This window comes from Panicum virgatum, chromosome 2N (assembly GCF_016808335.1).
Source record: "Panicum virgatum strain AP13 chromosome 2N, P.virgatum_v5, whole genome shotgun sequence".
Taxonomy (NCBI): Eukaryota; Viridiplantae; Streptophyta; class Magnoliopsida; order Poales; family Poaceae; genus Panicum; species Panicum virgatum.
The window spans coordinates 1,944,420-1,962,041 of NC_053146.1; the positions used below are offsets into that span (position 1 = coordinate 1,944,420).

The window sequence follows — 17,622 nt, forward strand, 5'->3', positions numbered from 1 at the left end:
CGACCCCATTGTCACCTCCTCCGCCACCCCGGCCGGTGGCACCGACGCCGCCGTGCCGCACCACCCTCCATCCACCTGCTGGCGGCAACCACCACCCCGACCCTACCCTAACCTCTACAACACTACACCCCTACTCGGGATCTGGCTCGGCCGCCGGCAGCCCCCGCCCCGCCCGGTGGCGCTCCAGTGCCTCGCGGCCTGTCCACGCACCAATGCCTACCGCCTGTCGATTCCTCCCTGACCTTCTCTTCTAACATCGGCGACCATTGGAGCTTCAGAACCCCGACAACCTCGGAACCCAAACTCGCCACGGACCTCGACCACCACCCTGGCCAGCCACTCCCCCACTTCTCCCACCCCTCACCAACAGTGGCTTATCTAGAGGGTGGACCAGGTGGGCTGCGACCCACCTTAAGATCCAGCCCAACAAACTCATCCACTATATTTTCTCTTTTTTCAAAGAAATTGACTTTATTTTCAGCTTCACAAATGCTTAAAAAATGCCGGCAACGGCGCGGCGAGGTCGCAGGGTTGGCGCGCGGCCGACGGCGGTGCAAACGGCTGAGGCAGGGGCGAGGTTGAGGTAAGGTTAGGGCACGTGATCTAACGGATATAATGTTTAGCACGAATCTTAAATATAGCAAAGTGGGGAAGAAAAAAATCTTCTAAAATATATATAAGATTCCCGCGTCACATCGCGCTCGAGCTCCCCTCTCTCTCTGCGTGGCACATCACATGAGGCAGGGCCGGCAGCATCGTCGTCGATAGTGATTTGTGGCCCAGCCCAGATCTTCATCGGCCAGTCCGAACTAACTCCATGAAGGCCGCGGACTCTAGAGGCCGAGTGGTTCCACAGTTTGGAGTTTTGCAGGCCCAGAGCCGAGCCTCTTCATCTTCGCCAACCGTCCGGTTCCTAACCCAAACGGCCAAACCCCTCGCCGATCCCGAGCGCGACATGGCGGCGCCGCCGGAGCTAGTCGAGGACGCCGTCGCCGAAATCCTCCTCCGCCTCCCGCCGAACGAGCCCGCGCACCTCGTCCGCGCCTCCCTCGTCTGCAAGCCCTGGCGCCGCATCCTCTCCGCCGCTTCCACCACTCCCCCGGCCTGCTCGGCTTCTTCGGAGGGTCCTACTTCATCGACCCCACCCTGCGCTTCGTCCCCACCACGGACGCCTCCCCCTTCCGCCGCGCGGCGTTCGGCTGCCGCAGCTACCTCCCCCTCGACTGCCGCTACGGGCGCCTCCTCCTCAAGAAACCCGAGACTGACCACTTCGTCGTCTAGGACCCCGTCACCGGTCACCGGGAGGCGGTCCTCGAGCTCGGCATCGTCTGGTTCGCCGCCGCGGTGCTCTGCGCCACCGCCGGCTGCGACCTCAGCGACGACTGCCATGGCCGCGGCCCCTACCTTGTGCTCTGTATGGGCACCGATAACATGGTCGGCGTCGTGCACGCGTGCGTCTACTCGTCGCGAGCTGGTTCATGGGGCACCACGGTTTCTGTTCCCGTGGGCGCTAACTATCTCACCCCAAGTCGTGGTACCCTTGTTGGGGATGAAATGTACATGGTACTTGGGCTGCGTCATAGAATTCTCAGCTACAACTTTGCCAAGCATTGCCTGTCTGTGATCGACCCGCCCGACTCGTACGACATGGGCATTTTCCTCATGCTCACCGAGGACGGCTTGCTCGGCCTCTCTGGCATCAGGGGTTTCAACCTTCACCTGTGGTCGAGGAAGGCGAATGCAGAGGGGGTTGAACGATGGGTACAGTGCAGGGTGATTGAGCTGCAGAAATTGTTGCCCGTTGCCAACCCTTTGAAACGAACTATCGTGACTGGTTTTGCTGAGGAGGCCTGTGTCATATTCATGAGCACAGATGTTGGTGCTTTCGTTATTGAGCTCAAGACAGGGCGGGCGAGGAAGGTTGCCAGGCCTGGACTCTACCATCATGTCATACCCTTTTCGATTTTCTACACACCCGGTACGGTTTCAGGCCTTTGCTTGTTTGTAATCCTGCATTGTACGGTCTATATATTTGTTATCTGTATATGTGACAATTTAGTTACTCTGATATGTACATATTAGTTCTAGGAATAATGGTACCTTTGCTTTTTGAAAACTGTATATATATCTGGCAATGCAATACATCTAATCTAGTTCTTTGACAACATGCTCCTAGGAAGCATTTGATTTTTTTTTAATTAACCACAATTTTGTGATCCAATATTTTGTTTATATGTTATTGTACTCATATAGATCGATGTGAAACAGTATGTACTGTGGTATGCAATAACTCTTTAACTTTTCTGCTTAACACTTTCCAGGTTGTGCTTGTAACAAATTGCCATTACCAGCACAGACAAATTAATCATTACTGAGATGCCTGGCCACTTTAGAAATCCAAGAAGCTGAATCTACCACTGTTGGCACTTTGGAGGGTTGATGCTTTAAAATGTTTATTGGTATTCTGTTTCGTAGATTAATTTCTTCTAGGATCAGCCACCATGGTCAGAGCCTACCCCAACTTGCTTGAATCTAAAAGGGTTGTTGTTACAGTAGTAGTAGCAGCAGCAGCGTAAGCTACCGTCACCAGTTCTTATCTTTTTCCTGACTAGTTGTTTGAGATCATTATATTATTGTGAAGACTAAGTTTGCGGATTAAATCTATTCTTATTAGTTTCTTACTAAGGTCGGTGTTATATTGATGGTTGATGGGTCCACTCAGAACTAAATGTGTATTGTAGTTCTTTTTACTGAAAACTAATCCAATTGATGATCACTTCAATTTAGTTTTTACTTCCAGAACCAGGATGGTTGGTTCGGGCTTCAGAAATGCTCTTGGAACTGAAACTGATGAAATTAATCACAGTTTCTGTATGCAAGGTTGCACATCAGTAGGATTGCTATCAAAATAATGAGCTTCATTTTTTGGACTGTGGGATCTTTGTTGCTCCATTCTTTGTTCATAGTTCATACAACACTAGAATGCATCATCTAGTGGTCGCTTGCTTTGTTCTGAAAGACCAGACTGTTCTGTCGTCTCAGAGTTAGCTCCTCTAAGTTCATCTGAAGACTGAACAAGGAACGGTGTATGTAGGTTGCATACCTGCACAGCTGCATGTCATGAAATCTGAAAGGCTTTAGCTGATGTCTTGATTGTGAGTTTCTTTCTAATACTAGCTACTAGTTGACTAATAACCATAGGGATAGCTAATGTCCTGATTAGTATGGAACTGTGAATTGTGTACAGTTGTTTTCCTTTTTTTTGGCCACAGCAGGGAATTGGTAATATTTTTGGTTCACGACATCATGTATATAGATTACTGTGAGTTGTATTAAGGCTACTGGTTACGGTCTCGTACTCATACTCATTTGAAGCCCTTGTTCCTTAAGGTTTATCATGAGAGTGATAATTGAACCCCCTGTTTTGGTAAAAATATCGTGCTAAACCACGTGTTTCTGCATCTCATCCGGCAATATATCCTTAGAACACCCATTATGCATCCTAGATCCTAGTGGTTTTGGAGCTGCTGCCAAGTTGATTTGATGGTTGGATTGGAGATTCGCCAACATATATTGACAGGATGCGAGCGGATCTGTCTGTGAGCCCATAAATAGGTTGTTATTCATGGAAACCCCCCTAAATGTCATTATTTGTACTCTTGAGGACAATCCCACTTGTGTTCTAGTGGAAGCCATAGGGACCTCTGCAAAATGGCTTATATTGACCTCTAGAGTTGGCAAACTATAGCTCAGATCCCTAAGAGATCTAAGGTTTGCTAAAAAATCTAAAACATAACTTCTTCAACCCAGTTCGTAGATTGTCCCAAGGGCTTATATTCTAGGAAAGTCAAATTAAAATTGAAGCACGTACAATGCGTAGTTTTTTTTACAGGAAGAGGGAAAAGTAGGTGTGGTTTTATGAAACATGAATAAACAACAGTTCAACCAAGCATAAACACAAACATTAAAGAGAGTTCTCAAATCCTTGTTCACGGTGAATTTAGTCAGGGATATATTTAGTTGGTAGTGGTTGCACCAAATATTGTCTAAAAAATGACTCGGAGCCAAAATGGTTCATTCAATTCAACCCAACCCCCCCCCCCTTTCCCCGCCGACCCCCCCGCGTAACCGAACCTTGATTTGGTTGGTTGCCTCGAGTAGCGTTTGGACTTGGGCCGATGGGTGCAAAAGGTCTTCTCCAGTCTGGCTCCTAAGATGCAAAAAATCTACCTATATATCCATGTCGCCGCCGCTCCTAGTGGCTCACTCACCACTCTTTGCCTCGACCAGGTGAATCTCTCCTCTTCTTTCCTCTCTGATTCATTTCGTCTCCTCTCTTCTTTCTCCTTAATTATCTTGATGAATTTGTAAAGGCCATAACCTCTCATCTGTCCTGTTTTTTCTATTTTGCAGTGGAGATTTGTCGAGGAATCTGTGCGCGTAGGCAAGTGATTTCTATGAGTGGAAATTTCTCAAGATATCCGTGCGTGCAGGTAAATAATTTCTCTCTCCCCCTTTGTTTTCCCTCGATTTCCCCATTGTTTAACCCTAGAACACTGAAAAATTTATGGAAGCCATCATTTCTTATCTCGACTGTGTGTAGCCCCCAAATTGGATCTGGATTCACTATCATGGGGTTGTGGTACAGTGATTGCTTGGTCACTAGAAGATAAAAAAGGCAAGTTTTCTTTGTGATGAATTTCAATTTATGCTTCCTTCTTGTCAGTTTCTCAAGATCGTACTGGTTAATTGTTTAGGATTGGAGATCTGCCTCTCCTCCATCTCTTCCCCCTGGTTCACTGCTGCTCCTATTGTGGTAAAAAAACACAAATTATCTCCTAGTTATTTCCTACTCCGATTTATTCATGTGGATCTGAGCATGACATCATCGACCGGTCCCGCATGGTAGACTCTCACCTCATAGGCTTGGGCAGTTCCTCAGCATCGTGAAGCTGGTCCAATCCAAGTACCCAACGAAGTGGCACCCACCGGGCCACCCGCTTGGTCATCGGGCTGTTGGATCCACCTCGAGCACGCACGCAAGCAATTTCTCTCTTTTCGTTGATTTCACTCGAATTGTCTTAGAAGGTCTGAAAAGTTATGGAATCCATTGCTTCTCATCTCAACCGTGCAGTTCCTACTAGATCCGAGTTGCTTGGTTGTTTTTGAAGGTAAAAAAGGTAAGTTTTTTATTATGGATTCTTATTTATGCTTCTTTCTTGTCATTTTCTTGAGATATTGATGGTTAAAATCAAATCTTCCTTGTTTAGGATTGGAGATTCGCCGTTCCTCCATCTCCTCCCCTAGCATCCTGCTGCTTCTATTGTGGTAAAAAAAAAACACAAATCCCTCTCTTAATTCGATATATTCATGTGGATCTGAGCATGGTATCCTCGATCAGTGATACATTGGCAGACTCTCACCTTAGAGGCTCATCAATATAGTCCAACTGAACTTAATTGGTCAAGTGATTTGAGTTGCTTGGTTGTTTTTAAGATAAAAAAGTTAACTTTTTTCTTGTCAGAATTTCGACTTATGCTCCTCTCTTGCCATTTCCCCAGGATTCAGATGTTGAAATCAGTTCCTTCTTGTGCAGGATTTCAGCTCCCTCTCCACTAGGCTTCCTGCTGAAGAGCACCTCGCTGCGATAAAAAAAAAAAAAAGCATAAACCTCGCTGTCGAGCACCTCGCGTGCAAGCCGTCGCGTCCACCCGCCCGCCCCTCGCTGTCGAGCACCTTGCGTGCACGGCGATGCCACCCACCACTGCGCACCGGCGCCGGCGGAGGCGCAGTCCCAGGCCCAGGCCCAGGCGCATCCCCCGCTCCCCAGCGCAGCTTGTGGAAGACACCGTCGGCGAGATCCTACTCCGCCTCCCGCCCAACGACCCCGCGAGCCTCGTCCGCGCCTCCGCCGTCTGCAAGACCTGGCGCCGCGCCCTCGCCGACCCCACCTTCCCTGCCCGCTACCGCGCGTTCCACCGGACGCCTCCCGTGCTTGGCATCTTCTGGGGGGACGCGGTCTTGGTCCCCACCACGTCGTTCCGCCCGCCCGCCGCCGACCACAGCGACTGCAACGTGCTTGACTGCCGCCACGGCCGCGTGCTCCTCGAGAATCCATCCGGGGGCCTCTTCGTCTGGGACCCTATCACTGGCGACCTGCGCCGCCTCCCGCCGGTGCCCGACATCTTCTCTCTCGTCTGCAATGGCGCGGTGCTCTGCGCCGCGGGCGCCCGCTGCGACCACCTCGCCTGCCACGGGGATGCCTTCCTCGTGGCCTTAGTGGGCGCCGGCATCGACGGGGTAGTGCATGCTTGCCACTACTCGTCGGAGACCGGTGCGTGGAGCGCTCTCACCTTCGCCCTGATCGAGTACATTTACCTCCCGCCGGATCACTCCAACACCACCTGCATCACCGTCGACAATGTGCCCGCCGCGCTCGTGGGGGACGCTCTCTACTTCATCGGCGACTTCGGCAATGAGATCCTGCGGTACGACCTGGTCGGGGAAAACCTCGGCGTGGTCGACCCGCCGGACGTGGAGACCTGCTACGACGGCGTCGTTGTCATGCCGGAGGAGAACGGCAGGCTGGGATTCGCCTTCGTGAAAGCCAACAGCCTCCATCTGTGGCTGATGGAGACAGGCCCTGATGGATTCGGCCGATGGGAAAAGCGCAGGGTCATCGATCTGGAGACGCTGTTCCCAGTGTTCAACCTCTCACCATATTTGACTGGTTTTGTGGATGCAATCAACTGCATTGTTATGACAACAGATGATGCAGTTTACACCATTGAGCTCGAGTCATTACTGACAAGGAAGGTGTGCAAGACGGAGAAGCCCTACTGTTGCTGTCTCTACACTAGTTTCTACATTCCAAGTACGATTTCTCATGCTTCTCCGTGTTTGGTTAATTCTGATTTGATATGCTAGTATTTCATTACCAGTTCATAATTAACAACTTTGCCGTTCAAGCAAGAATGCATGCATAATAATAGAAATTAAGTTTAGTACACAGGCCGGGTACAAGTGACATTGTATTTTGTCAGGATTTATTCCAAGACACAATAAGGAGCATAGCAAACAGTGTATTTGTGATCCAGAAATTGAGTTTGAATATACCTAGGAGTTTTTTTTATAATTACTTAGTACGTTGCTCTTCATGCTACTGCAAGTTTGATTGCTGATCTTTAACATGATAATAAGATTTATGCTCGGTTTATTTTCAGCATGTGCTAGTGGAGTACTTCCAGCATCTGTGGCTAATGGAGACTGAGTGATCTTCCGTGAGTCATTTGAGGACATAACCAGGCAAATCCATCACTGTGCAGTGCTGATGCTGTCCAGTGTTTTATTTCCTACTGAGCATTTGAACAAATCTACCATCCTGCAGAGCTGAGGCTTTCCAGTTTCCAGTACTTTGATACTTATTGAGAAAGTTTCAGTGAAGAATAGTATCAGTTATCTTGGTCGACTAGCATTCTTCAAATCAATTTTTTTTGTTTGTATGAATCAAAAACTATGATTCAGTTTATTGCAGTCATGAGTCTTTTTTCGGTCCGTGTGTGGTGCAACCACTAGGAACTAAATATGCAATGCTTTGCTTGAAAACTGAATTACTGCTGTTCAATTTGGACAAGGTTCCAAAATATCAGTTCATCATGTCTGATCTGGTTCGTTTATCATCATGATTATGATTTAAGAACTGTTTCTTTTTTTAATATATTTCTACTTGGTTGAGCTACATGTTCAGTTCTGTTTGGCACCGAAATTGGAACTGGTTTTTTCAATTCTGAAAGAAATAGCCTGCAGGTTTATGTTCAAGTTTGGCTTGTGAGCAAGGAGCATAAGTTTCAGGTTTTCAGCTTTCTGAGCGTCAAAACAAGTTTGGCTTGTGAGAAAGGAGCATAAGTTTCAGGTTTTCAGCTTTCTGCGAGCATCATCTTGGAATTGAAAAATACTAGTCTTTATGGTTTGGTTTCAGTAATACGTTTCCGCTTTCTGCTGATTCCATCAGTAATCTGTTGATTCGATTAAAGTGAGATTTCTTCTTCCTATTAGCATATTGCAGAACTGATGCTTGCGGTTTGTTTAAGTTATGCTGCAGAATATTCGACACTATGTTCCAGAGCTAGAGTACAGCGTATGTCATAGGTCACCTAATGAAGTAGGTCAAAACGTCACATTTTTGTCAGTTGCATCAGGTAGCTCCTGTTGGTGTTGATCTCCATCTGGTCCAGTCCAACGACTGGACAGACCCTTTTCTCGCATTCTGGTCGGGAACGCCCAGTCCAAGATGAGGTTGGCGGGCCTCCGTCGCGCAACCTATAAGAAGGAGGTGGGGATTTTGAGGCACGATTAACAAGGTTCACCGCCGCCACTGTTCCTCACCATAAAACCCTAATACGATCAGAGAGGGTGGTCTGCAGTGTCGGGAAGCTCCACCGGCGCTACCACTACACCGCGCCGCCGCTACCCCCTGCGCATCTCGACGGCGACGCGCCTACCCTGGCTGAGGAGTTGTGGGCTATAAGGCTAGGAGGTTCGTGGGTGCGCACCTGTTGAGCAGGGGGTGAAGAGGAGTCCAGCGAGCACCCTAATTCCGCCAAGGAGCGCAACTTGAAGGTCTGCCCCTCTGCCGCCGGCGAGAACAGCGCCAGCGTTGCCGACGTGAGGGGGCGGGAGGGCACGGGAATAGGTGCGCGAGGGGAGGAGGAGATGGCGAGGGGAGGCCGCTCGCAAATTAAAAAAGTTGACGGAGGCGTGTAGATGCCGAGCGAGATAGCGGGGGTAGGAAGAGGAAGAGTCTGTTGCATAGAGTTTTTACCGTCCCTAATCCAAATTTATCTAGTCAAATAGATTTACCTAAACTATTGTTGGAGTTGCTCTTAGCATTCGCGGCTTCAGATCATGTTTGGATAAATAGAAAAATTTTACACACTGTTGTGCACAAAGGCATCGATTTTTTTTAATTTTAATACAAAATTTTAACATAATTACAAAATAATACATCAGATCACAGAAATTTTAAAAATATATCCCTATCGTCTACCCAGTGGACGAAATTTAAATTTCGTCTACCCACTGGACGAAATCTACTAATTTCGTCTGTTCGGTAAACGAAATCTAATTTTTGTCTACCAGATAGACGAAATATATATTTGTATGACGAAATCTATATATTTCTGGACGAAATACAGATTTCGTCCATGACTGGACGAAATTGCATACGGGACAGTGGAGCGCATGTGTGGGCGGGCATGATGGGCCGTATGATTCGCTTGTTTTTGCCTTGTATGTAAATAGTCCACCTGCTGGCTCTAAGCCACCTCGTTGGAGGAGAGATGAGGCCATGTTAGTTCCCAAAAATTTTCAAGATTTTCTGTTACATCGAATTTTTAGACACATGCATGGAGCATTAAATGTAGTTTAAAAAAATAATTAATTGCACAGTTTAGTTGTAAATGATGAGATGAATTTTTGAACCTAATTAGTTCATGATTGAACACTAAATACCAAATAAAAATAAAAGTGCTACAGTAGCCAAATCCAAAATTTTCACAAACTAAACAAGCTCTGAGTAGCTGTGCACGTGTTCAGATAAAGGAACAGGCAGCAGCGCTTAAGAGATGAGTATCTGTGCACGTGTTCAGATAAAGGAACAGACAGCCTATGAGTCATCGTTGCGATGAGTAGTTGTGCACGTGTTCAGATAACGGAATAGGCAGCAGCGCTGGGAGAGCACCACAGAAGGCATGCAGCGAGCTCAAGTGCCTAGTAGACCAGCAGGGAAATCATTACGTGCAAGGCAAAACCAAGCGAATCATACGGCTCATCATGCCCGCCCACACAGGCGCTCCACTGCCCGGCATGCAATTTTGTCGGCTAAATTTCGTCCCGTCATGGGACGAAATATTGATTATATTTCATCCAGAAATATATAAATTTCGTCATGCAATTATAGAGTCCGTCTATCCGGTAGACGAAAATTAGATTTCGTCTATTACGAAAATTAGATATCGTCTACTGAACAGACGAAATGACTAGATCGTCCAGTGGGTAGACGAAATTTAAATTTCGTCCACTGGGTAGAGGATAATGATATATTTTTGAAATTTTTGTGATCTGAAGTATTATTCTATAATTACATTAAAAATTTGTATTAAAATTAAAAAATTCCCAATGGCATCGACCCTTGGAAAGCAAAATTCATGGTCGGAACTTTTTTTTTCGGAACATAGTACAGGTGTAACGCTTACAAATACACAATTAACATGTTAACTATGGAAAAAAGTTACACAAAACTCAGATTGCTAAAACACATCACGTTAACTATAAAAAATGTTTACACAAAACATGTGTCAAGAGTCATTACTAGGGGGCCCGTTTAGATAAGATTTTAGATTTTGAGAAAGCTAGATTTTGCTGGATTCTGAAAATCTAGATTTAGGATAAAATCTAGGTGGTGGTCTTGGATATATATCAGGATTTCAGTGGTTGAATTTGCGGATTTTGATGCATGTATCCCCTTCTATACAGGGACGGGCCCAGGATTTGGGACCTTGGTATTCAAAATTGTTAGAAATGGAAAAAAATTTAACAGCCCAGCATACATATTAGTAGCACATGATTTACTACTAACAACATAAATTGTTCATAATCTGAATTCTGAAATTGTTCAACATATAGAAAATAGAGGTACTAAAACAATAAATGACATTGATAAGGATGCTTACAAATTACAAGATAACTTTTCTGTCCTTCATAGCTTGAAAATAATTGATGATGTCCTCATCCTTCGCTTGCAAGAAGAAGTCCCTTTCAATGAATGTGGCCAAACAATTATTCAAAAAATCCTGTCCCATCTTGCTTCTTAACTTGTTTTTGATAGTGTTCATTGCAGAAAAAATTCTCTCAACACCAGCAGTTGCAACAGGAAGAACTAGAACCAATTTGAGAAGTTTGTACACAATGTCATACCGAGAAACCATATCTCTTTTAACTAGCATCATAGACAAGTCTGCTAGACTTCTCAAATTTTTAAAGTTCTCATCATTCCTCACATCATTAATATAGTTGCGTAGTTGAAAACGAAGTTGGTTCCTCTCTTGAAAATCAAAGTAATGAGGATAGAACCCAGCAAGATTAACCAACTTCTCATTATCAAAGGCAGAAAAAGAATTAGCTGGATTGAATGCTGCCATACATCTAAGTAGCTCTGTGTTTACCTCATCAAACCTGTTATTCAGCTCCTGAAGTTGCCTATCAATGACACCCAAAAACATATCAGCATGAAACCTGTGGTAATTTGTGGCACCTCTGTAGAACTTAGCTGATCTTTGAATAGGAATATACTTTCCATCCATATCAACAACTTTAACTTTGTGCTTCTCACAGAAAGAAGTGACATTCTTAAGAAATTCTTCCCATCCAGCATCTCTTCTCAAAACATCCAATTCCACCTTTGTGAGCTCAAGAAGATCCATTGCATTTACAATATCTTGCTCCCTCTTTTGCAAAGCATTGCATAAGTCATTTGTGTATCCAAATATTTCATTCATCATGTGGAGCAGAAAAACAGACTCAAATGAGGTAAATACTCTGAGCATAGTTTGAGCTCCTAATGCCTCAGCCCCTTTACCTTCTTTCCCAAGTCTAAAAAGCACTTTCTTGATTGAAGGATACAAATGAATCACATGCATAACAGTTCTATAATGAGATCCCCATCGTGTATCACCTGGTCTTGCTAAGCCCATCTCTTGATTCAATCCTTGGCCAGTTTCAATTTCACCCAATTTCAGTGCTTCAATCATGTATTCAGCTTGAGCTATGCGAAGCATGCGGATTTTCTTGCAAGACATGTCTAGAACATTCAACAAATATGCAAGTTGCCCAAAAAACCATAGACAATCAATATTCTCTTTAGCTACAGCTACAAGGGTTAGCTGAAGTTTAATGGGCGAAGCAATGAACATAATATGCAGAAGGGGACTCTTCCATAATTAATTTCTTCAAACCATTGACATGACCTTTCATATTACTAGCTCCATCATACCCTTGACCACGTATCTTGGATAAAGGCAACTGATATTTGATAAGTAAGGACTGAATTGTTTGTTTAAGAGTCAATGATGTAGTATCTTCAACATGCACAAGACTAAGAAACCTCTCAACAGGTTCTCCATTTTTATTGACATAACGCAAGCAAAGGGCCAATTGTTCCTGTTGGTAGGCATCACAAGACTCATCAGCAAGAATGGCAAATCATTCATCACCAAGTTCCTCTATAATAAATTTGGTTGTTTCATGAGCATAAGTAGCAATAAGTTGTTTCTGAATCTTGTGGTCAATCATCTGGCAATTGTGTGGAGCATTTTCAAGAACCACCATATTAACTTCTTCAAAATTCCTTGCCAGCCAAGCCAAAAGTTCCCTGAAATTCCCTTGATTGTTTGAATCCTTTCCCTCATTATGACCACGAAAAGCTAACCCTTGACGCAAAAGATACCTTACGCACTTTAGTGACCATGTCAAACGAGCTAGATACTTAGCCTTGAAATCTGCACTGTTTGAGCCTATAGACTCACGAATTGAAGTCCTAGGTTTCATGAACAAATTATATTTCTCCTCATCTTCATTGTGAGCACTATTGATAGCACCAACATGCCTACGAATTCTGCACTTCATATTCCAATTTCGAAAACCTTCATTAACAAAAGCATCTCCACCAGGATATTTGCTACTATCCTTGAACAAGTAGCAAACAAAGCAATATGGAGCACCTGTATGCATACTATACTCTAGCCACTTGAATTCATCAAACCATTTAGGTTGGAATCGGCGCATACCTCCACATTCATGTTAGGGAAATAATTCTCTCTTCATTCTTGGTTGACAAGGTCCCAATGCAATGTATGACCTTCTAACTGAATCTTTGTCATTGAAGGGATAGCTTGAGATAGGAGGCCTCAATCCCGGATCATGCTCTATATTATAATTACTATCATCTTCATCGCCGGAGTTAGATTCATCTATAGGCATGGATTCATCATCTTCAATTATTGAGGGATTAGCTGGTGGCTGCTGCTGCTGCTCATCTCTCTCTGCTTCAAGAGGTATGGTGTTTGTCCCACTGCTACTCTACCCTTGAAATACCACTATCTGCCTTTGATTTTCATTAGTAGGTGGAGCAACAACCTCTGACTCAAGAGGTTTTTTCTTTGCCGCAGCTCTTTGCAAGAAAGATTTCAAATCAATGGCGGCACTACCATCCCTCTTCCTTTTCATAGTTTAAAACTACAAATTAGAAGGATTAAAGATTTAGAAAATTATGACTACATGTATACATTACTGCTACTTTTTTCCCAAATCCATAACTATAAGTAATCACAAATTATACATAAATTTCAAATCGCCTTGGTTCACTGTCTCTGGCCGTCCCTGCATTGGAGCTAATTTTTCACAAAATTATAAGTAATCACAAATTGCAATGACACATTTTCACGAAATATGGATAAATTCGTCAATCCTCACCTTGGTTCACTTCACTGGCTCGGTTTGAGGACGATGCCCGCTGCGGTGACCGGCTGTCTGCCGCACGCTGGCGCTTGTCAGCCGCCGCGCCGCGCCCTGGCCGCCCGGTTATCTGCCGCGCGCTGGCAGCCGCCGCGCCGCGCCCTGGCTGCCGCGGTGCCGCCGCTCCGTGCGCCGGTCGCCGCAGCCGGCCGCCAGCCACGCGCCGCCCCCCCTGCCGCGCCGCTTTGCGCCTTGCTGCCGCCGCCCGGCGCCCGCCGCCTGCCGGAGTGCCGGCGCCGACGGCCGATCTAGGGTTAGCGCGCGGGTGTGAGGGAGCACGAGCAGGAGAGCGAGCGTGCGTGTGAGGCAGGCAGGGAGCAGGAGGAGCGTGCATGGTGGGCTGCTCTGCCCATTTGGGAGTTTGGGGTAGGCGATAGGGGGATTGGGCCTGCTATTGGGCTGCCTGGGTCATTTGGCCGTTGGGCTGGCTGGTTGAGGCGGAGAGGGAGACGAGTTTGGGCCACAATACACTGAATCGTTGTATTTTGCTGTTATTTATCATTTTACAGTGTATACATAGCATATACATGTATATATACAAAATTTTTTGCTCAAAATAATGGGTATTCAACTGAATACCCTTGAATTGAGGTGGGTCCGCCCTTGCTTCTATACCCCTATTAGTTTTTTTTGTAAAAAACAATATTGAGTGTTGGATTCGTTTCCGTCCTCTGTACGCCACGCGCCAGGCCGACCGTGCGCGGCAGTGGCGTGCCGCACACGCAGCGCAGGGCCGGCAATGGGGGAGGAGCCGAGGCGCGCATAGCTGACCGCCGGTGGAGAACAGGCGGAGCCAGCTGGCCGGTAGTGGGTGAGGAGGAGCGGCGACCGGCGGACTAAGAATGGTAACGGGTCGGGTTCGGATCGGGTAGAGTCTCCGTGCACCCAAAACCGAAACCCGAACTCGAAACCGATTCGGATGGAAATCCATCACCAAAACCAAACCCGCGGATACCCGAAACCCGAATGGATACCCGAAACCCGCAGATAAATATACATATATTCACATGTATACACAAGAGGCAACAAATAATAAATATTTTCATGACTCAACTTTCAATAAATTTAATAGTCTAAGTAAACAAATTATCATTAACATATTATAAAACATGAGTTTTAATTCCAAATAATTTATTTCGGATATCCACGGGTGGAAACCAAAACCCGAAACCGAACCCGAAACCAAACCCGAACCTGAAAACCGTGGGCGAAAAACCAACACCAAACCCAAAACCCGAAAAACCGAAACCCGCAGATACCCGCACCGAACCCGATCCGCTGCCATCTCTATGGCGGACCGGCCGGCCATCAGGCCTGTATATTTTTTTAGATACATCAGGCCTGTATATCTGCATATGGCCCTGTACAAGTGAGCTGACCGCACTGGGCCTCCAATTTTTTGGGGTCCCCAAATATTAGGCCTACTACAGACCCAAATGGTTAAAAACTATTGTACTCTAGCGTCCGGCCGTGCGCTTGAGTTTCTCTCGAGTTAAATCGAAGTCCAACCGACGCTGCCTGAGCAGTCGATACGTTGAACTTAGGCCACCTATGCCGTCTATTATTGGTTAATTGCGATTTTTATTGGGTAAAACCAGCAAGCGACACCCCTGCCGTCCTCTAGCGAGGCAACGGCCTCGGCCTGTTGCTCGACAAAATCAACGGCTCGAAATGTCTGCTGTAGCAGCAGTTGCGAGAAGACGACATCGATGGATCCCTGCAAGTTCTTGAGGCATGTACCTTCGCACGCGCCCGCTATGTCTTGCCGTGGAGCCGTGGCTGGACCAGGAGTTGGGGTGCCGCGCCCGCGCCTGTGATGGCCTCACCGGAGACGATGCAAAACCAGCGGCAGAAAAGCTCGCCAGAGACCATGCGGCACGACGGCTTGCAGACGAGCGCGGCGCGGAGGAGGCTCGTGGGGTCGCCAGGCAGGAAGCGGACGAGGATCTCCTCCAGCTCCGCTGCTAGCGGAGGCGCCAACGGGCGGCCGAGGAGCGGCGTTATCTCCCTGCTTGGGCGTGGTGCGGGGGAATTGGGGATCACATTGGGACGGTGCTTGTGGTCAGGATGGAAGGCTGAGGTGGGCCAAGGGTGTCAGTGTAAGGGCCTCAGTGTCTGAGTGAATTTGGCAAGCTATGGGACTCGTGTGTGCAGTACAAAATTTGGTACATCTTTTATTTATTTTGTTTTCTATAATTTTTTTTCATAATCATCTTGTTTTGATTGATCTTAATTGTTTCAAAGAAACAACAAAAGTTCATACAAAGATCTTATTTAGACTAGATCATGAATACATATATTCATTAAATAGTTTATAGACGGCTGAATAGACAATCTATTATTGTACAAATTATCCATTTACTATCTCTGTGCGCTGTTCAATATATTTGTAGACAGAAGCTACCTGCATCATTGTACATGCTCTTATGCCGCCTACCTCGGAGCACGCCGACTTGCCGTGCCGACACGCCGGCTGCCGCAATATCCTAAGGACTCGGGAGCAGCCAAGCAGGCTTGGGCACCTCCACGCCTGGCAGGGAGAAGAAGGTAGAGCCGGACGCCGGACGCTAGAGTACAATAGTGCAGGGACGTGGGTGTGTGGGTGGGTTGCTCCATGATTGGCTTGGCTCTGGCTAGCACCTAGCAGTAAACGTCAATATGATTATAGTTTAGGGCCTATAACTGCTTCATGATTGTGTCGTCATTTTTTTCTACTGATAAAATCATCCGATAGGAGGGTTTAGCCGTTTAGGCTGTTTCTAATTTAGTTGTATTCTGTTTATAATTCATGACATAGGGATGTCTATCAATTTGTCATGTCTTATAGAAGTAGAAAATATACGGTAAGAAAAAGCGCAAGAGGAAAACAAGACTTGATCAGTATGCTCAGACTCACAAGGGTTCTCTTGATAGATTTGTTTTTAAAGAATATCAAATAAGTACACGAGATCAAACTCCTCGGGCAGACAGTAATACGGATGGGCTGTTTTCCTAAACATGACTTTTGGGCTCTCTTGATATTCTAAAGTTTGTATGTGCAAAAAAAATTCTAAATTGATGTAGATAAGAAACACTTGTTTTTTACTCCTTTTACATGATACCACTACATAGGAAGTCATCTCAATATATTCTAATTATTATATTTTCTATATATATAAAGAGCCCGTTTTATATTTCGCACAGTAGCCTCCGAAACTTAGGTACGGGCCTGCCAGCCATATGCGAGGAGCCGCGAAGCCGGCTGGGCCGGACGCACTCGCCGTGACGTACGGCGTTTTTTTTATTTTTATATTTTTCAAAAAAAAATTACAGAAATATATTTTTGGTTTTAGGTTTTACAGTTCTATATCCCTACCGCCCGGCAGGGAGGCGGTAGGGACCTATATATAAATAAAAATAAATTTATTTTGCGCAGAGGTCCTTGGAGGGAGCCTGCCGCCCCCCTGCCGCCCCACCAGTTGGCGGCAGGGGGCCTGCCGCCCGGCAGGGGGGCGGCAGGCTCCCTCAAATATAAAACTCCGCCCCTTCCCTCTGCGCCCTCATTTTCTACCCACGAGATCCAGAGAGGGGAGAGGGAGAGAGGAGGGGTGAGGGAGGTAAAAAAACCGGCGAAGCCCTGCAGGATTTTGGATCCGAACCGCAGGTAACCAATATTTCTCAACTATTATAGACTTTATTCTAAAATAATTATGAATTAGAATAGATTTAGTTTTTGGATAGTGAAATATAGAATAGTAAACTTAGAATGACAGTACCTTATTATTATTGCAGCATAAGGCAATGGTTGCCTCCAATTCTGTTGGATTTTCATGGACCGAAGAAAAATCTAGTATATTTCTTGACATCATGACACATCTTGTAATCAGTAAGAAGTTGAATCCATTAGCGGATGGTACGATAGAGATGGTGTTGTCCATATTAGTTGAGTTTAAAGATTTGACATTGTTTCGAGGTATTACAATGCAAGATTTAAAGAAACACCTGCTAGAACGTCGGAAGATATACATGATGGTATGTGAACTAGCGAATCATCCTTATGTTATTGGATTCTTA

General features: G+C 45.9%; 2 protein-coding genes across 3 annotated transcripts; one reads left to right on the plus strand and one right to left on the minus strand.

Annotated features, from left to right (window-relative positions):
• The first annotated feature begins 4,133 nt into the window (after window positions 1–4,133).
• LOC120659285 lies at window positions 4,134–7,656 on the plus strand. Of its 2 annotated transcripts, XM_039937363.1 has the most exons (7): window positions 4,134–4,290; window positions 4,414–4,493; window positions 4,604–4,816; window positions 4,910–5,180; window positions 5,271–5,328; window positions 5,597–6,874; window positions 7,224–7,656. In XM_039937363.1, exons 6-7 carry the CDS (start codon window positions 5,752–5,754, stop codon window positions 7,268–7,270), a joined length of 1,170 nt encoding a protein of 389 aa, XP_039793297.1. In that variant the 5' UTR covers window positions 4,134–4,290; window positions 4,414–4,493; window positions 4,604–4,816; window positions 4,910–5,180; window positions 5,271–5,328; window positions 5,597–5,751; the 3' UTR covers window positions 7,271–7,656. The 2 variants fall into 2 exon arrangements, with proteins under 2 accessions (XP_039793297.1, XP_039793298.1); XM_039937364.1 differs by lacking the exon at window positions 4,134–4,290 and having other exon boundaries at window positions 4,393–4,493.
• Window positions 7,657–10,733: 3,077 nt separating this feature from the next.
• LOC120659094 lies at window positions 10,734–11,855 on the minus strand. The gene has a single exon (XM_039937155.1). The coding sequence runs from the start codon at window positions 11,853–11,855 to the stop codon at window positions 10,734–10,736; it is 1,122 nt and encodes a 373-aa protein (XP_039793089.1).
• Between the last annotated feature and the right edge of the window lie 5,767 nt (window positions 11,856–17,622).

Coding starts and splice junctions, on each gene's coding strand:
- LOC120659285 (XM_039937363.1), top strand. CDS start 5,752: ATGCCACCCACCACTGCGCACCGGCGCCGGCGGAGGCGCAGTCCCAGG. Junction 6,875..7,223: donor CACTAGTTTCTACATTCCAA/GTACGATTTCTC, acceptor GTTTATTTTCAG/CATGTGCTAGTGGAGTACTT.
- LOC120659094 (XM_039937155.1), bottom strand. CDS start 11,855: ATGTCTTGCAAGAAAATCCGCATGCTTCGCATAGCTCAAGCTGAATAC.